This window comes from Phocoena sinus, chromosome 10 (assembly GCF_008692025.1).
Source record: "Phocoena sinus isolate mPhoSin1 chromosome 10, mPhoSin1.pri, whole genome shotgun sequence".
In the NCBI taxonomy this organism is placed as follows: Eukaryota; Metazoa; Chordata; class Mammalia; order Artiodactyla; family Phocoenidae; genus Phocoena; species Phocoena sinus.
The window spans coordinates 27975266-27996543 of NC_045772.1; the positions used below are offsets into that span (position 1 = coordinate 27975266).

At 40.6% G+C, this 21278-nt stretch overlaps 1 protein-coding gene and 1 non-coding gene across 2 annotated transcripts in view; both read right to left on the minus strand.

The window, feature by feature from the left end:
• PLEKHG7 (pleckstrin homology and RhoGEF domain containing G7) overlaps positions 1-21278 on the minus strand; it is a 95979-nt gene that overhangs the window by 51900 nt on the left and 22801 nt on the right. The window contains 6 exon segments of the mRNA XM_032646926.1: positions 8083-8196; positions 11980-12081; positions 12929-13024; positions 15981-16124; positions 17100-17158; positions 17161-17182. Of these exon segments, the coding sequence (XP_032502817.1) occupies positions 8083-8196; positions 11980-12081; positions 12929-13024; positions 15981-16124; positions 17100-17158; positions 17161-17182 (537 nt within the window).
• On the minus strand, positions 12551-12652 carry LOC116761385. Its single transcript, XR_004351960.1, has one exon. It is a non-coding gene; the product is annotated as a U6 spliceosomal RNA (small nuclear RNA).

Consider the following 21278-nt stretch of genomic DNA (forward strand, 5'->3'; position numbering starts at 1 on the left):
TAAACACAAAGATATAAAAGAGGACATCAAAATCATAAAATGTGGGGGGAGGGGTAAGAAAATGTAGACTTTTTTCAGAAGACTTTTTTCAGAATATGGTTGAACCTATATGACTATGACTCGAATACAAGTAGATATAGTAATGGGTTAACATACTTGTAAAACAGGGCAACAAAAAATCAAAAACATACAACAGATTCAGAAAAACCAAAAACAAAAGAACTCAAGCATAACACTAAAATCATCAAACCACAAGAGGAAAAACAAAAAGAAAAAGAAAGGAACAAAGAGGAAATACAAAATCAACTGAAAAATAAGGTTTAAAAATGGCAATAAATACATATCTATCAACAATTACCTTAAGTGTCAATGGACAAAATGTTCCAATCTAAACACATAGAGTGGCAGATTAGATAATAAAAAAGAGTGGCAGATTAGATAATAAAACAAGAGCCTACAATATGCTGCCTACAAGAGACCCACTTTAGGGCGAAGGATACACAGATTGAAAGTGAGGAGATGGAAAAAGGTGTTTTATGAAAATGGAAATGACAAGAAAGTGGGAGTAGCAGTACTTGTATGAGACAAAATAGACTTTAAAACAAAGGCCATAAAGAAAGATAAAGAAGGACACTATAAAATGATAAAAGAATCAATACAGGGCTTCCCTGGTGGCACAGTTGTTGAGAGTCTGTCTGCCGATGCAGGGAACACGGGTTCGTGCCCTGGTCCGGGAGGATCCCACATGCCGCGGAGTGGCTGGGCCCATGGCACGTCCGGAGCCTGTGCTCCGCAATGGGAGAGGCCCCAACAGTGAGAGGCCCGCGCAAAAAAAAAAAAAAAAAAAAAAAAAGAATCAATACAAAAAGAGGATATTACGCTTGTTAACATATATGCACCCAATATAGGAGCTCCTAAATAGAGAAAACAAGTAATAGGAAACATGCTAGGACACAGAGCATGCCTGACTATATGTAAGACGACAGAAGTTATTTCAAGCATCTTTTCTGACCACAACAGCATGAAACCAGAAATCAACCACAGAAAGAGAAACGAGAAAAAAATGATTACATGGAGACTAAACAACAGGCTACTAAAAAACCAATGGATCAACAATGAAATCAAAGAGGAAATTCAAAAAAATCTTGAGACAAATGACAATGAAAACACAACATACAAAATCTCTGGGATGCAGCAAAAGCAGTTCCATGAGGCAAGTTCATAGTGATACAGGCCTTCTTTAAAAAATAAAAAAAATCTCAAATGACCTAACTTACCACCTAAAAGAATTAGAAAAAGAAGAACAAACAAAGCCTAAAGTCAGCAGAAGGAAGGAAATAGTAAAGATCAGAGAGGAAGTAAATAAAATAGAAATCAAAAAAACAATAGAAACAAATCAATAAAATCAAGAGCTGATTTTTTTTGAAAGGGTAAACAAAATCGACAAACCTCTGACCAGGCTCATCAAGAAGAAAAGAGACAGGACTTCCCTGGTCATACAGTGGTTAAGAATCTGCCTGCCAATGCAGGGGACACGGGTTCGAGCCCTGGTCTGGGAAGATCCCACATGCCACAGAGCAACTAAGCCTGTGCACCACAACTACTGAGCCTGTGCTCTAGAGCCCGTGAGCCACAACTACTGAGCCTGCACATCACAACTACTGAGCCTGCATGCCTAGAGCCCATGCTCTGCAACAAGAGAAGCCACCGAATGAGAAGCCCACACACTGCAATGAAGAGTAGCCCCTGCTTCCCGCAACTAGAGAAAGTCCACACGTAGCAACAAAGACCCAATGCAGCCAAAAATAAATAAATAAATATTAAAAAGAAAAATCAGTGAGGAAAAGTAGGATAATCCATTAAATTGGACTCAGAGAGGTTGGGTAATCTGCCCAAAGTCACACAGCCCATAAGTGGTGGGTCAGTGATTCTGTCTGACTTCGAGTGTCTGATGTTCTCACTCCACAACTTGTGCTTTTAAACATTTCGCTATCCTTGTCTATCTCTGTACTACCAAGGCTTTGACAGGGCACTGCAAACAGAAGGCATCAATGAGTGAGACCACAAAGCCATGCAGGGGGGAAAAAAAAGAGAAGAAAAGAGAGGACCCAAATAAACAAAATAAGAAATGAAAGAGGAAAAACTGATACTGCAGAAATACAAAAAAAAAAAAAAAAAGAGAGAGAGAGAATAAGTAAAAAAGAGAATACTATGAACAAATATATGCCAACAAATTGCATAACCTAGAAGAAATGGACAAGTTTTTAGAAACATACAGCCCACCAAAACAGAATCAAGAAGAAATAAATAAATTGATCACTAGAAGTGCAATAGAATCTGTAATTAAAAAAACTCCTTGCAAACAAAAGTCTAGGATGAAATGGGTTCACTGGGGAATTCTACCAAACCTACAAAGAAGAAATTATACCAATCCTTTTCAAACTCTTCTAAAAGACTGAAGAGGAGGGAACACTCCCAAATTCATTCTATGAAGCCACCCTCACTCTGATACCAAAACCAGAAAAAGACACTATCAAAAAAGAAAATTACAGGCCAATATCTTGATGAATACAGATATAAAAATTCTCAACAAAATGTTAGCAAACCAAATCCAACAACACATAAAAAATATCATACACCATGATCAAGCTGGATTCATCTCAGGGTTACAAGGATGGTTCAACATATGTAAATCAATCAATGTGATATACCACATCAACAAAAGACAAAAACCACATGATCATCTCAGTAGATGCAGAAAAAGCATCTGATAAAATCAACATGTATTCATGATAAAAACGCTTACCAAAGTAAGTACATAACTCAACATAATAAAAGCTATTTATGACAAACCCACAGCCAACATAGTACTCAACAGTGAAAAGCTGAAAACCTTCCCATTAAAATTTGGAACAAGAAAAGGATGTCCACTCTTACCACTTATATTTAACATAGTACTGGAAGTCCTAGTCACAGCAACCAGACAAGAAAAGAAATAAAAGGTATCTGAATTGGAAGGGAAGAGGTAAAACTGTCCTTATAGGCAGATGATATGATACTATACATAGAAAACCCTAAAGACTCCACACAAAAACTACTAGAACTGATAAACAAATTCAGCAAGGTAGCAGGATACAAGACTAACACACAGAAATCTGTTGCATTTCTTTACACTAACATGAAATATCAGAAAGGGAAAGTTAAAAAATCCTTTTTAATATCACATCAAAAAAAAAATACTTAGGAATAAACCTGACCAAGGAGTAGAGGGAAACAAGATGGCAGAGCAGAAGGACCTGAGCTCACCTGCTCTTACGAGCACACTAAAATCACATGTAACTGCTGAACAACCATTGATAAAAAGGACTGGAACCTACCAAAACAAGATTCTACATCCAAAGACATAAAAAAGAAAACATGAGACAGTAGGAGGGGTGCACTCATGATATAATCAAATCCCATACTGTCCGGGTGGGCAACCCACAAATTGGAGAATAATTATATCAGAGAAGTTCTCCCACAGGAGTGAGAGCTCTGAGCCCTACGTCAGCAGAACATATGGCTTTGAAGGCTAGTAGGGCTTGATTGCAGAAGCTCCACAGGACTGGGGGAAACAGAGATTCCACTCTTGGAGGGTGCAGACAAGGTCCCATGTGCACCAGGTCCCAGGGCAAAGCAGTGACTACATAGGAGCCTGGGCCAGACCTACGTGCTGGTATTGAAGGGTCTCCTAGGGAGGCAGGGGTGGCCATGGATCTCTCTGGAGTCATAAAAGCTGGTGGTGGACATAGCGGGGACCTATGTGAACTCTGGCTGGAGGCAGACATTTTGGGTCCTTGGCACTGAGACCTGGCCCCATCCAACAGGCTATTAGCTCCAGTGCTGGGATGCCTCAGGCCAAACAACCAACAAGGTGGGAACACAGCCCCAGCCATCAGTAGACAGGCTGCCTAAAGTCATCCTGAGCCCACAGTCACCTCTAGCCACACCCCCTCACACAGCCCTGCCCACCAGAGGGCAAAGACCCAGCTCCAACCACCAGCCCCTCCCACCAGGAAGCCTGCATAACGGCTAGAGCAGTGTCAGGGGTCAGACACCAGAAGCAAGGAAACTACGATCCTGCAGCCTGCAGAACTAAGTCCACAAACATAGGTCAGAACCTAACCTGGGACCAGTTGGTCCCTGACCCTTGACTGATGAGAGGGAGTGTACTGTTGGCACGTATAGGACTTCCCCTTCAGGGGATCACTTATCCAAGACTGAGAAATGTAACTAAGCTACTACATACATAAAAATACAAACAGAAATTTAAACACAATGAGTTGGCATAGGAATATGTTCCAGACGAAGGAAGAAGATTAAACTCCAGAAGAACAACTAAGCAAAGTGGAGATAGCCAATCTACCCGAGAAAAGAGTTCAGTGTAATGACCATAAAGATGATACAAGAACTCGGGAAAAGAATGGATATATAAAGTGAGAAGTTACAAGTTTTTAGCAAAGAGTTAGAAAATATAAAAAATAACCAAACAGTTGAAGAATACAATAACGGAAATGAAAAAATACACTAGAAGGAATCAAGAGCAGAATAAGTGGTGCAGAAGAATGAATCAATGAGCTGGAAGACAGAGTGGTGGGAATCACTGCCGCAGAACGGAATAAAAAAGAATGAAAAGAAATGAGGACAATTTAAGAGACTTCTGGGACAATGTCAAACACACCAATGTCTGCATTATAGGGTTCCCAGAGGAGGAGAGAGAGAGAAAGGACCTGAGAAAATATTTGAAGAGATAATAGCTGAAAACCTCCCTAACACTGGAAAGGAAACAGTCACCCAAGTCCAGTAAGTGCAGAGTCCCTTACAGGATAAACCCAAGGAGGAACACGCCAAGAAACATAGTAATCAAATTGACAAAAATTAAAGACAAAGAGAAAATATTAAATAAATACAAGGGAATCCCCATAAGACTATCAGCTGATTTTTCAGCAGAAGTTCTGAAGGCCAGAAGGGAGTGGCATGATATATTCGAAGTGATGAAAGGGAAAAACCTACAACCAAGAATACTCTACCCAGCAAGGCTCTCGTTCAGATCTGACAGAGAAATCAAAACCTTCACACAGAAGCAAAAGCAGAAAGAATTCACTGTCACGAAACCAGTTTTACAACAAATGCTAAAGGAACTTCTCTAAGTGGAAAAAAGGGCACAACTAGAAACTAGAAAATTAAAAATGGTATGGCTCACCAGACATTTAGAGAAGAGTTAACACCTATCCTTCTGAAACTATTCCAAAAAACTGCAGAGGAAGGAACACCCCCAAACTCATTCTATGGAGGCACCATCACTCTGACACCAAAACCAGACAAAGATATCACAAAAAAAGAAAAGTGCAGGCCAATATCACTAATGAATATAGACATGAAAATCCTCAACAAAATACTAGGAAATCAAGTCTAACAATACATTAAAAGAATCATACGTCATGGTCAGGTGGGATTTATCCCAGGGCTGCAAGGATTTTTTAACATCTGCAAATCAATCAGTGTGACATACCACATTAACAAATTGTTAAATAAAAACTTTATGATCATCTCAATAGTTGCAGAAAAAGCTTTCGATAAAATTCAACTCCTGTTTATGATAAAAACTCTCCAGAAAGTGGGCATAGAGGGAACCTACTTCAACATAATAAAGGCCATATATGACAAACCCACAGCAAACATCATTCTCAATGGTGAAAAACTGAAAGCATTTCCTCTAAGATCAGGAACGAGACAAGGTTGTCCACTTTACCTCTATTATTCAACATAGTTTTGGAAATCCTAGCCATGGCAATCAGCGAAGAAAAAGAAATAAAAGGAATACAAATTGGAAAAGAAGTAACTGTCACTGTTTGCAGATGACAGGATACTATACATAGAAAATCCTAAAGACACTACCAGAAAAATACCAGAGCTCATCAATGAATTTGGTAAAGTTGCAGGATACAAAATTAATGCACAGATATCTCTTGCATTCCTATACACAAATGATGAAAAATCTGAAAGAGAAATTAAGGAAACACTCTCATTTACCACTGCAACAAAATGAATAAAATACCTAGGAATAAACCTACCTAAGGAGGCAAAAGACCTGTACTCCAAAAACTATAAGATGCTGATGAAAGAAATCAAAGATGACATAAACAGATGGAAAGATATACTGTGTTCTTGGACTGGAAGAATCAATATTGTCAAACTGACTGTACTACCCAAGGCAATTTACAGATTCAATGCAATCCCTATCAAATTACCAATGGTATTTTTCACAGAACTAGAAAAAAAATTAATTTGTATGGAAACACAAAAGACCCCAAATAGCCAAAGCAATCTTGAGAAAGGAAAATGGAGCTGGAGGAACCAGACTCCCTGACTTCAGACTATACTACAAAGCTACAGTCATTAAATAGTATGGTATTGGGACTTCCCTGGAGAGTGGTGGTTAAGAATCTGCCTGCCAATGCAGGGGACATGGGTTTTAGCCCTGGTCCAGGAAGATTCCACATGCCACGGAGCAACTAAGCCCGTGTGCCACAACTACTGAGACTGCTCTCTAGAGCCCGTGAGGCACAACTACTGAGCCCTCGTGCCCCAACTACTGAAGCCCGTGCACCTAGAGCCATGCTCTGCAATAAGAGAAGCCACCACAATGAGAAGCACGCACACTGCAATGAAGAGTAGCCCCTGCTCGCTGCGACTAGAGAAAGCCCGCACACAGCAACGCAAACCTAACACAGCCAAAAATAAATAAATAAAATAAATTTATTAAAAAAAAGAGTTGTTTGAGAAAGTACTTGGCAAAACATTATGCATTATAAAAGTATCATATGTCATCATTACAACAGTGCATCCTTTATTCCTTTCCCTAAATATCTTTGGATGCTATATATATTTTATATATAAACTTCTGTGTCACAGTTGTTACAGGATTTTCCAGTTACTTGAAAACAATGTCTGAGCCTTGTTAAATTATTCTCTGCCCTAGCATGGAAGGGAGAGGAATGAACCTGGATTCTCCCTAGTTTGGGGGCTTGGAGAGGGTCTCATCCATAAGCTTCCAGGGAAAACTTTTGCAACAAGATTGTTCATACCCTGGAAATCTAATGAGCTTTCAGGTTTTGGTTTGAGTAGCAAAGAAAACATTGAAAGGATGAAGCTACAAAAATAGAGCCAAGTCTCTTTCCAAGATCAATCATGCCACGCCCAGGTTTCCTGGCACATCCTGGCCATGGCAAAGATGCACCAATTCACAGCAAAGTTGTTGGAAACTGTGTGTGGTGGCCATTCCTCCCACAGCTCTGAGGTGATGCTCTGGCAGGTGCTTCCTGCAGCTGCAGGGAAGAGCTGGTTTTCTGGAAAGGCTTGGACCACTTTCTTGGGTCATGAAAAGGGCTCTGGCATAATAGTGAAAGGCTGAAAGGTACGGTTCAGACTAAAGACATGTCAAAAAGGGGTTAAAGGAAGTAGGGAAGGCACGGAAAATTCGTTTCAGTTTTGCTTATTAGCAAACACTGAAGGTCCCTAGCAGAGATTCCTTGTTCTAATAACACTTTGGGACCCATCGCCACCATGCTGGACAACTTCAGGGGCAGTGTTTACACTGTGTGCTCTGACGTCCTCCAGGAAGCACCATTCACACAGAATACAAGGTAAATGGTGTGCCCAGCTTTTGTGCAATAGGACCTTGCTGGGGCCAAATCCTGCAAGAGCCAAACCTCTAGTAACAAACAAAGCCTCAGTTCCTACTCTAGTTTTCTCACCAATTCCTTCCAAAAACAAACCAATGAACAAATAAAGCACTGTAAAGCTCCAGCCAAAATCTCAGGAGGGACATTAGATGATCAGTGTTTCCAGAAGTGCACCATTTAAAATCCTAAGTATGCAGAGGATGATGTCTTTATAAGGAAAGCAGGTTTGTAGTTAAAATGTATGGTTGATCATTTATTTTCCTTCTTCCCCATTTAATTTGGGTCTAATAATCCCTAGTACCTGTTATATCCAAAGAGTCTCAGGAAAAATATAAAAGAAAAGAACCTGGTACTTTACTTTTAAATAAATTCCGAAGTCCCCTCTCTGCCTCAGACTCTCAAGATAAAAGACAGCAGCTGAGTAATTCAGGCAGTAGGTCTGGTGGCTCTGACACAGGCTTCCTTGGAAATACTGCAAGAGGAGAAGGACAGAAGGAGAATGATTGGAAGCAAAGAGAGCACAGACAGACTTTCTCTTTCTCTTCACTTTTATCAGCAACTAGAACAGGGAAAGTGGAGAAGGCACCATTATCAAGTAGGAGCTATGACTGCATGGATAGTAACAGGTAATCTTCAAAATAAACATTGTTTTAAAAAACCCCGAAATCCCCATAATAAACAGTTAACTCCTCAATAAGCTGCCTTTTTTTTTTGCCCATAAAGAAAATTCTATTTAGGACATACTGATTTAATTCACCCTTGCACTTATGCTTTGTTGAGGTCGACACACACTGCATGGAACCTGATAACAAACACCTCCTTTGGTTTCACTGCTCATGTTGTTGATGTCAAGCTTGTTTTCGTAGTAAGTGATTAAAGTAACAACATCTGACCTTTCACTAAATCTTCCTCAAAAATATCCGCATACTGAATTTTCCTTCCAGCTTCTAAAAATAGAGAGTCAAATTTGGGGCACCTCTACTAAATGTAGTTTTGTAGCGTGCGTTTTATGTGCTTGTCTTACCCAATCTAACACTTGTGTTCCTTCTTCATTATGCTTATGTAATGCCTAAACTTGCTATAATGACTACACATTCGTAAGCCATATCAAATTCATTTTAAAATGAGGCAAGTGGCCAATTCGTATGTATACATTCATATGTATAATGGTCAAACTGGGCACATCTCAGTTAAGTGTCTGTCTCGGGAATGACAGTTATTCTTTTCTCTTCACCAATGTTTCTGGCTCCTTACTGGCAGACACTCTCTTTAGGAATCCATAGTGCCTACCACGTTGCTAAGCCTACGTGCTCCTTGACAGGTTTATTAATTAGTATAATGAGTAATGGGTTCCATTAGGGAATTTCCAATTGTGTCATAATGTGGTGAATGGGAGAAGGAAGACGCACTTGCTGGTAACATTATAACTGCAGTGAGTAGAGACAGCAGACCAAGCCTAACAGGCCAATAAAGGAAGTGACAGTAGTAAAGGCAGAAATAACAAAAACCTAGAAAAATATTTTGCTATAGGACCTCAGAAGACAAAACGCTATGGGGGGAAATGTCAAGTTTTGCCTTCAAGAAGAAGTAATTTGAAAGCTGATAATGTGAATTAATTTTTTCCTGGGGGGTTGGTGATAGCTGGGGGCTTGGAAATAAACAGAAGGTCTTCTCACAGGTCACCTTGAGATGCTTGAGAAAGGCCATTACGAGGAGCCTGCTGTGAAGACCATAAACGGTCAGGCTTAGAAATGCAGCTCTACAACCCACTGGCTATGTGAACTTGGCCAAGTGATTTAACTTCTCCAAGCCTCAGCTTCCTTCTCAGCGACTTCTCAGATGGCTTTTGTGTGGATAACAAATGTCCCAATCTTCCACTGGTGAGCTTCTTCTGAGACACCGTGGTAGACTGTTATCACTGCTCATCTAGTTCCCTTTCCTGGGGAGGAATATATATGCTCACTCCACTGAGGGTAAGCTTGGCCATGCGACTTTCTTAGGCCGATGAAATGTGAACAGACATGCCAGAAACTTGAAGAGTCAGTAAGAGCTCTGCCTCAGTCTCTTACGTCTTTGCCCTTGAGACTGGCAACATTCCAGGTGGTGGGTGCTCCCTCAGCAGCGGTGCCAGAGCGAGGACAAAGTAGGAGCAGAGCATAAGTGAGATATGAAACCAAGCCACTGAGATTTGGAGTTTGTTCCTGTGGTATAACTGAAATTAACCTGACTCATGTAGGCCTTTTTAAATTTACGAAAAACTTTTATAGCCCATCTTTACACATCTGTAATGTAACAGGAAGCATTCCTATGTGGGTATTATTGACTTTCAGCAAAGAGTCTATGCTGTAGTAGGCTGTAAGCGCACTTACGCTATAGTCTGAATATGTGTGTTCCCCTCAAATTCACATGTTGAATCCTAACCCCCAATGTGACAGTTTTAGGAGGTGGGCCCTTTAGGAGATGATTAGGTCATAAAGGTGGAGCCCCCATAAATGAGATTAATGCCCTTATAAAATAGGCTCCAGACAGCTGTCTAGCCCCTTCCACTATGCAAAGGATACAGTAAGAGGTCTTTGACTGGAAGAGGGCCTTCACATGACCTGGGCACCACCCTGATCTCAGACTTCCACCCTCCAGAACTGTGAGAAATTGATTTCTGTTGCTTATAAGCTACCCAGTCTGTGGCACTTCATTATAGCAGACTGAGCAGACTAAGACAACTTATGTGTTTTGATGAGAAGTTGATATTTCTCCAGACTATTTACTAAAAAGTACATTAAAAATAAATTCTAGGATGCCAGGTCTTGGTGCTAATGTCCCAAGCAAGATGTCAGGCTTTAGATGAGTATTCCCAGATATGTTTGCCACCAGCTTCTATGTCCCAAGCAAGAGCCACAAAATGAAACACCCAATATAATGGGTGTTTATGCTCTTTTGTGCTTCCACCCATTACCATGAGAAGAGGATGACCAGGCTAGTGCACTGATCCAAGGAGATGGATAGAGCCAAGTGGAGCAAAGCCCGCCAGTTGTCCTAGCCTTTGATGGAGTAAAGAAATTATCAAGAAAACCAAGGGGACTTCAGACCTTGAACCAATACACATCCAAATATTCATGTCCATTATGTAACTTACTAAGGGCTCTGCCCCTTTGTCTAACAAAAACAAAAAATGTGATGGTCCTAAAAAAAAAGATAATTTCTGACTCTAAAGGAATTGAGAGTGTGTGAGATTTTAGGTAATTCCCAACACTTTACATTCTTTCTCTTGTTTTTCAAAGCTTTTCTTATTCTAATCGGCTTTCGAAGGCCACTGAAAGATCTCCCCACTTTGTACCTAATTTTTGCTTGTTTTGCCTTGTTAAACTGTCCTTTTTCTTCATATCTCACCTCAAGCATCATCGCCCCAGGAAGAATTTCCTGTCTGTAAACTACTTCAGCATATGCCCCAACCTAGAAGTTTTCCTTCATAATATCTATGTTCCTTTTTTCCCCAGCATTGATCTCAATTTGATTATATAATCATTAGTGTCATCATTGGATTAACTTCTTCCCCACTAGACTGAAGACTCCCCCAAAGCAGGGGGCGTGTCTAATTCTGCACATTACTGTGCACAGGGTATCAGTCCCACACATAAGTACTTAGTAAGTGCTCAATAAACCTCAATCTATATTTTTTTAAGTGGACTGTAACAATTTAAATCTTGCTAAATGAGAATAGATAGGGACTGAATTAAAAAGCTCAAAGTAGGGGAAGAGGTTCAAATACCTACTTAAGAAAAAAAATAGCATTTACCAGACCACGGGTACAGGTTTTCCTCTTTTCTCCTCCTTTCATACACAGAAGTCTTATTAAGGGTGTTAATGGATTTGAAGGTTTATTTTGTTCCTTTCAGAGAGCCTAGCACTTTTGTTAGAAGAACAACTGAACCATGTAATTAGCCTACACAAACTACTGCCATGAATACAGCTTTAAATTGAAGTCATTTGAAAACCAGACTTGAAAATGGCTTTTCCATGCATGCAGATTTTTGTCTTAATAAAACCCACACAGGAGAGATGACAATGGAGAAACAGATTCTGCAAGTTATTTCTGAAAATGCTGATTGGTGGGGAAAGGGATAGTTCCCTTGTGGGAGGGTGCAGGTGGAACCTTCCCAGGAACAACAATAACAACGATTAAGGAGATATAAACAACTATCCTGAGAGGTAGGTGAATTTTTCACATAGAAGCTGAGATCTCCCATATGGATTTTACCTTTGTGAGCACAGAAATGAAATCCAACGATGGTAAAGTCTCAGAAGTGTCGACATAGTCCTTGAAGATGTGGAAAAGACTGTTCACAAAACCAAAGCTTGTCTAGGGCCAGAGAGAAAGAAAACAAGAGTAGGTATACTTCCAGGGGTAAGAAATAAAAATCTGATGAACTTCAAATGTCATTCTCACAGATATTTTCCATTTCAAATTTATCTCCTGGCAAAATTCAAAGATTTATTTTCCTCTACTTTCCAATATATATTTTCTTATAAGTTTTTCTTATAAATGAATTCTTGTTGGTACCTCACTTCCTTTTTTTAGAGGAAAGATATTATTTATTTATAATATATGTGAGAAAGAACATTCGAGAATAGACATTTATGGTGATGACGGAGATCTTAGGAATTTTTTTTTTGTATTTAACATCATTTATTGAGGAAATTCATGCATTCAACATTACTTATTGAGACCTCCCACGTACTCGGCACTGTTCAAGGTCTTCTGGATACAGCAGTGAACAAGATGGGTTCCTGAGCATATTCTAGAAGGTGTTCAGAGCTTGTATTCTAGAGAAAATATGGAACATTGCCCAAATTTTTGTGTCATCCTTGCATAGGAGCCATGCTAATCCTTTTATCGCTCCAATTTTAGTACATGTCCTGCTGAAGTGAGCCCTATGTTTACTTACTTAAATAGCCATGGAAGAACTTTTTAAAATGTTACTGAAGGCTAACTAATAACTGCCATCTATTGGAAAGATACCAATGGATGTGTAGGTTTCCTTATTAACCTGAACTCCCGACCATAAGATTAAATGGGGATGAAATATGGAAGAAACCATATTCCACGTTCCAATATGGAATACAAGCCAGTAGACTAAGCATGAATTTTCATTGTCCTCTGGTGGAGTTTAACACATGGCTACTGGAATCTTCCTACTTTGGCTCACCTGACTTAACTCCTCCAGGTTTGCAAAAAGTCTCCATAAATCCACATCCAGGAGATATTCATGAGTCTGTAGGTATTTTAATGTATTCATGAAGATCTTAAAAAAAAAAAAAGCACATTACTTTGTTTTTCAATTTTGATATTTGCCCTTTGCAAGAACATTAAACATAAACCTCCCGAGTATAATTTTACAAAACCACTTGGAGATCAGTATTTTCAATCGTTAAGAGGTGTGCTAAACACGAATGATGACATTTAAGCCCCCACAGAACATACGGGAGAGGTGCTCTTCTGTATGGAGCTGCTGCTGCTTTGTGAGCCCTAACGACACTCCTGTTGAACATAATCTGTTCAGATGGGCTTTCTCTGCTCCCAGTGCCAAAGAAATCGCCAAGGTCCTCTTCTTGCCAACAGCACTTACTTGAGACCAAAACAACATTCATACTGAGTTCTTATTTATTCCTTTCTCTGTGAAAGACCCAAATGTCCTTTACTTTCAGGAAATTAAAAATAGAGAACTAATGAGTTAATACCTGATAACTGGTAAGATGTTTAGATGTGGATAAAGCCATTAAATATTAATGAAAACACTAAGAGAGGCTTTATGTCATTACTTGATTTGATGTTTTCCTACAAGAGAAAAACTATAGCAAGTTAATCCTCGCAGAATACCTGCCTCTCATTTTATAAACTAAAGAGAGATCAATTTATTGAAACAGGAATACTTTGTATAAATATGATGAAGCATTCAAAGGGACCAAATATTTCAAGAACTGTAGGTGTGAAAAGACTGGACTTTAGACCACCAGCGTTCTCCAATTCCCATTTCCATATTTCTTAATTAATGCAGTAAGTGGTTCTTGAACTTGCATCAGAATCATCTAGAGGCCTTGTTAAACTGGAGGTTAGCAGGACCTACCCCAAGTCTTTCTGATTCAGTAGGTCTCTGATGGGGTCTGAGAATATGGGTTTCTAACAAGTTCCCAAGTGATTCTGATGCTACTGGTCCAGGGATCACACTTTGAGAACCACTGGCTCAGAGTTTCCCCCAGTCCAGGAAGCATCAGTTGTCTGGAAATCTGTCAATATCCAGGCATCTAAAACATGTAATTGTAAGAAACAGAAATCATTAGTTCAGATAAATTGGGAAAATTTAGAAAAAATCATCTCTGTGTTATAAGATTATTTTCTTTATAGAAATTTTTGCCATTTAAAAAAAACATTGAGTCTTTCAGTGAATTTATTATTTGAGTTACAAAGTTCCAATTTACAAGCAACTTTGGGAAATTCATATTGATTGTGTAAAGAGAGGTACTTATATACTTTAAATACACCGGGGCATTTGAAAATAAACTCAACTTGGCTTTCTTTTAAGCAGAAAAATGCTAGTTTAAAAAGCTTATGTAGCTTATAGTGGGATGGAAAGTTCTGTACTGTCTATTAGGGCAAGGGAGGTAGCAGAGCTCACAGGATGAGTGCTCTGCAGTGAACATCTATTGGGTACCACTCAGCTTCAGTGCCCCCCCTTCCCTAATATCATCCCAGTTTTCACCTCAGCATCTACTCTTCCTCATAACTTGAATGTGATCATCTTAAGCCAATGAGCACTTTCCTTCCTTATCTGGGTAGCTGGCTCAGAAGTGGGCATGTGACTTAAGCCAGTCCAATCAGAATGACAATCAAGACTTTGGCTATGAGTGCACTGAGATTCTCTCTCTCTCCCTTCTATTTCTCACTCTCTCCGTGGCCTCAAGGACAGCAGTCACTCTGTGACTCCAACAGAAGCCAGACACAGGATGACACTGATATTGTGGAAGGCAGGGATGAGGGATGAAAAGAAATTTTGTCCTTGCTTTTGATCCCCTTGATCAAACCAACCTTGAATTCTGTCTCAATTCTGGACTTTACAGTCACATGGGTCAGTAAGATCCTTACTTAAGCTAGTTTTCTGTATCCTGAGACAGTCTCTAAGTTTTAACTTTCTGAGTGTCCTTGTGGTTTAAATTTTGCTAAAGTTCTTAGCAGTATGACTGTCACAATAAATATTACTTACAGAAAAGAGCATCTGTATAGCACTTGATAGATTTCAAAGGAAACTAATCTGATCATCTCAATGATCAGATGTTATCAGACAGTCAGAGATAGTACTGTCATCTCTCTTTTATAGCTTAGAACAGGAATTGTCAAATGACAGCCTGTGGGATAAATCAGGTCTGCTACCCATTTGTGTGAATAAGGTAACTGTAATACAGCCACACACATTTCTTTACAAATTATCTGTGGCTTCTTTTGCACTGCAATGGAGGAGTTGAGTAGCTGCAATAAAGACCACATGGCTGGCAAAGCCTAAAATATTTACTATCTGGACATTTACAGAAAGCATGCGCCAACTTCTGTTTTATGGAATGGAGGACTAGACGTTCCTAAGTTCACATGGCAAGTCAGAGGCAGATCCAGGACTTGAACTCGTGTCTCCCAACACAGTGCCTTTTCCTGTGTAAGGGAGCAGCCAGGATTCAAAAATGCTTATGGGCAGAGGCAACCTTTGGAGCAATGTGGCCCATCCTCGTCTGTGGTCTAAGAACACACCGTATAATCCACCCCTCCCCACCCACCCCCATGTTACACGTGGATGGTTGCCCTGAAAATCTGTGGCTCCGTAGCTGATAAAAAGCATTTGTCTGGCACTGTTCATAAGGGAGTATAAGAGCCAAAAGAGGAAGCTGAACGAAGGTGGGATGGTTGCCTTGAGGGTGGCTGTGAGCTCCCTGACTTGAGGAGTATGTAAGCACAGGGTGAGAATCAGGCAGAAGAGATTCAGACATCACATGGGGAGCTGGAAGGTCTCACCCAATCCTAAGAGGCTATGTTTAAGAAAAGAATGAAGAGAAACCAAGTTGCAGATAACCAAAAATAAACAAAATTTCCTTAAGATCCTCTGAAAGAGGGGAGCCCACCCCATACTTCCTTCCTTCCTTCAGCATGGAAGAGAGAAACAAGTCCCTAAAGAAGCAGTGTTTTCCACCTACTACAAAAATTAAAGCCAGCATTACCATCTTAAGAACTAATAAATGGTCCAAGAAATAAGTGCATTCACTCGTGAAGAGTTCCCACACAGCCTCTTGCTGCTTTCTCAGGTCTAATTGATTAGTAGGAAGTTTTTGATGTGCTTCCACGACTTCATTCCAGGTCTTATCCTGTATGTGGGAGAAAAGGGAGAACAAAACATTTCGATGGGTTGACCTGTTCACCCTTCCTCTGACTTGCAGTACAGCAGGAACAAGCAATCCCCCAAATCATGATTTCTCACTGCAAGCCCCAGACATCCCTCTGGGTAGAGTTATCTAAACCACCGTTCTCTCTGCATGGCTTTGGGGTATCAATTCCTCCCACGCATGGGATGGACATGCTATTTTTAGTTTAAAAGGAAAACGAATTCAAATTGATGTTTTGAACTATGCTTGCGAATTTCATAAGTCCTTTTCAGTTTTTTGCAAAAAAAAAAAACAAACAACCCACCAAAAGAACCCCAAACCCAGAACTGGGAAGTCTGATCGAGGTTCCACTGGTAAAACTTGTTGAAATTAATTACTGAAGAATCATGAAATAAGAGACTTAAAGTTTTTAAGAGACCTTCAGAAATTGTCTTATCAAAACCAACTTGTTTTGTAAATGAGGAAACTAAGGCCCAGAGATAGGAATGGTTGTAACCACTATTAACATTTGTACAGGGCTTCATGGTCTACAAAGTGGGCTCACGTCCATTACCTTACTTAAGGTGAAATGACTTTCCTGAGATTTCAGTGTGCTTTAGAGCAGCGGTCCCCAACCTTTCCGGCACCAGGGACCGATTTCGTGGTAGACAATTTTTCTACAGAGGGCAGGGCAGGGGGATGGCTCAGGAGGTAATGCGAGCGATGGGGAGGGGCAGATGAAGCTTCGCTCGCTCGCCCGCTGCTCACTGCCTGCTGCGTGGCCCAGTTCCTAACGGGCCTCGGACTGGTAGGGTTGGTGACCCCTGCTTTAGAGAGAGCAGACCTCGGTCTGCCCAGGTCTGGGCTTCTCTCCTGCACTTTGCTGTTATTATGAACAAGCCAATAATCTGACAACTTAAAATAATGGCTGAAACAACAAAAAAAGCTATGCCACACAGAAAACAATGCATGAGATACCTTCAGTCTGTGGAACTCATAGTCCCTGAAGTCTGTAATCTTCAAAGAGGAGAGGCAGATATGTGCTTGTGTTTGTCTTTGCCCTCCTTAAAGATTGTTAGAAACAGGATTTTCAATCTTTTAACAACACACCTTTGGTAGCCTCGGCATCTTTGGTTCATTGTCCAACATGCATGAGAACAGACTGCACATTTTGTCTATGAGTCACTAACAGCTGAGACACCATTTCTGAGCCATAGTCTGACCCACAGGACCTCAGAATGTCAGACATGGAGGAGAGAGGCTGGTGAGGATGTGTGATGCAAATCTCTCATTTTACTAATAGGAAAAAAAAAAAAGACAGAGCTCAGAACACTCCTATAGCAAATAGATGGATTTCAGTCTAGCACATACCTTGTGGTCTTAAGAGTCCTCATATTCTAACTTTTCCAAATGTTGGATCATAGAAGCTTACCATGAGAAGGGGCCTTGGATGTCTTAGTTCAACCCCTCACTTAGTAGATGACTAAATAAAGCCCAGAGTGTTAAAGGAACTTCTTAACACGATAATTCGCAGCTGGAGAATACCAGGATATGCTAGAAACTCTAGTTTCCTTAGGATGGAACCTCTGACTCATTTTTGTTATAATTTTTATTTTAAATAATATTAGTTAAAAAATTGGATTACAGGGCTTCCCTGGTGGCACAGTGGTTGAGAGTCCGCCTGCCGATGCAGGGGACGTGGGTTCGTGCCCCTGTCCGGGAGGATCCTGCATGCCATGGAGCGGGTGGGCCCGTGAGCCATGGCTGCTGAGCCTGCACTCCGCAATGGGAGAGGCCACAACAGTGAGAGGCCCGCCTACCGCAAAAAAAAAAAAAAAAAAAAAAAAAAAAAAAAAAAAAAATTGGATTACAAAGGTAATATATGGTTATTATAGAAAATCTGAGAAACAAAACCACAAAGAAAAAAGTTACACCAAGTTACCTGTAATCTCCACCGCCCCTTCCTCCCCTCGGGGTAACTACTGAAAACCTTTTTCTGATTGTATTTATAATTAATTTTTAATGGTGTCATATTTAGACATCCTTTTGTAACTTGCTTCTAAACTTTATCATGACCTTTCAATTTTTTCTAACTCATTCAACATCCTGGTGCAATGTCATGAATTACCTGCTTAAAGAGCTCATTTTACCAACTAAACCAGGAAGAAGCTATCAAATAAGGAAGTGTGAGGCTTTCTAAAGTCAACTTGGCTGCATTTCAAATGAATATTTAGCACAAATCATTTTTCAACTTCTTCTACTGCCTCAGGGCACATGACGCTGGTGTGGATCTAAGCAGTTTGGTGGGCGTTTTCCGACTTTAGGTTAACGAGCCAGAGAAGGCACAGCTTATCCGTTGTGGGGAGGCAGCTCCCTGTGTGTCTGAAAGGAGACCCCGCAATCGGTTCAGAAAGTGCTAAAGGGCTGTGGCTGACTTCTCTGCTAGGGTTATAGCACTGAAAGAAGAAACTTACTAGAGACTTATAGGCTTCACAGTAGCAAAGGAATCCTGGAGCTGGCCGGGGACCTACACAGCAGCTGGGACGTATGCCTTTTGTTGATGTCTGAAACCACAGTGACTGCATGTTGTGGAAATTAAAAATCAGCAGCCAGTTGGAAAATAAAGAAGCTGAGGCAATGGAGGAGGCACTGGAGCTGTGGGAAAGGGGGCGCCAGCCCTCTGTCTTGAAGGACAATCACCGTGGCTTTCCAAGGGTCTGAATGACCTCCTGGCCAAAGTGCTTGGTGGATATGCTAGTGAGAAGGGAGGGGACAGTCCTCTTGGAGGAAACATTAACTCATTAGAGTTACAGACCCTTTGTTGGAACCTGTGCTGCTTCCACTATGGTGGCATTGGCTAGGAGACGCAATGAGAAGATGTGAAGGGTATCTGAGAGGATATGGAGGATAAAGAAAAGAAGCCAAGGTTAACTCTGGGGCCTCAAATTTAATAACTAAGAGGCCTGTGGAATGGAAATTTGTAGTAGGCACTGGTGACACGGAACTGGAGTAAAATGGATATACAGTCGTCCCTCAGTATCCTAGTGGGATTGGTTCCAGGACCTCTTTGGATACCAAAATCCTCAGATGTTCAAGTCCAATTTATAAAATGGATTTACATATAATCCACACACATCCTCCCATACAGTTTAAATCATCTCTAGATTACTTGTAATACATAACGCAATGTAAATTCTGTGTAAATTGTTGCTGGTGGATGGCAAATTCAAGTTTTGCTTTTTGGAAATTTCTGGAATTTTTTTTCAAATATTTTTCATTTGTAGTTGGTTGAATTCAAGGATGCAGAATGTACAGACACAGAGGGCTGACTGTATGAGAATATATGGATTCTGTAGTGGTTGACCCTGAATTGGCAAGCTGGTGGGATATGCTGCTTCGCCCGAGACCCTAGACCTGACTGACAACTGACCCTGCTTTCATTTAAATGAGGAAGGAAAAATATACAAGCAGCTCATGCAGCTCAATATCAAAAAAACCAAACAACCCAATACAAAAATGGGCAGAACACCTAAACAGACATTTCTCCAAAGAAGATATACAGATTACCAACAAACACATGAAAGATGTGTAAAGATGCTCAACATCATTAATCATTAGAGAAATGCAAGTCAAAACTACAATGAGATATCATCTCACACCAGTTAGAATGGCCATCATCAAAAATCTACAAACAATAAATGCTGGAGAGGGTGTGGAGAAAAGGGAACCCTCCTGCACTGTTGGTGGGAATGTACATTGATACAGCCACTACGGAGAACGGTATGGAGGTTCCTTAAAAAACTAAAAATAGAACTACCATACGACCCAGTAATCCCACTACTGGGCATATACTCTGAGAAAAACATAATTCAAAAACAGTCATGTACCAAAATGTTCATTGCAGCTCTATTTACAATAGCCAGGACATGGAAGCAACCTAAGTGTCCATCAACAGATGAATGTGGCACATATATACAATGGAATATTACTCAGCCATAAAAAGGAATGAAACTGAGTTATTTGTAATGAGGTGGATGGACCTAGAGTCTGTCATACGGAGTGAAGTAAGGCAGAAAGAGACAAACAAATACCAGATGCTAACGCACATATATGGAAGCTAAAAAAACGGTACTGATGAACCTAGGAATAAAGACGCAGATGTGGAGAACAGACTTGAGGATGCAGTGGGGAGGGGGAAGCTGGGATGAAGTGAGAGAGTAGCACTGACATATATACACTACCAAATGTATAATAGATAGCTAGTAGGAAGCAGCTGCATAGCACAGGGAGATCAGCTCAGTGCTTTGTGACCACCTAGAGGGGTGGGATAGGGAGGGTGGGAGGGAGACACAAGAGGGAGGGGATATGGGGATATATGTATAGCTGATTTACTTTGTTGTACAGCAGAAAGTAACACAACATTGTAAAGCAATTATACTCCAATAAAGATATTAAACAAGGAAGGAAGGGAGGGTGGAAGGAAGGAAGGATCCCAGGAGAGGCTGCACCACAGGCCCTGTCTCAGGCCTGCCAGGAAAACAGTCAAATCATGTCCCTAAAGAGTGGCAAAATGAGGAAGATTGGTGAGCAACAGCCTTGGTGACAATGGTATCATAGTTTTACTAACGGTTTATGATTTGAAACTTGTAATATTTAGACTGTGTCCCTATGGACTGAATGTTTCTTTCCCCCCCAAAAAATCCATATGTTAAAGCCCTAACCCCACAATGGTATTTGGAGGTGAACCCACTGGAAAGTAATTACACATAGATGAGGTCATGAGGGTGGGGCCCTCACAATGAGATTAGTACCCTTATAAGATGAGGAAGAGACACCAGAGCTCTCTCTACACCACGTGAGGACGCAGAGAGAAGATGGCCATCGGTTAAGCCAGGAAAAGAGCTCTCACCAAAACCCGACCATGCTGGCACCCCGATCCTGGACTTCCCAGCCTCCAGATATGTGAGAAATAATACTGGTTGTTTCAGCCACCCAGTCTGTGGTATTTTACAGCAGCCCAAGGGGAGTAAGACATTCACACAACTTTTTAACCCTTGAAAAAATAATGTGAAAGTCACTCCTATACTTGATTATGGGAACACAGTTTTCCAAGCCCTGGTTATGAACAACACTAACAATAATATGGCCAGTAACGAC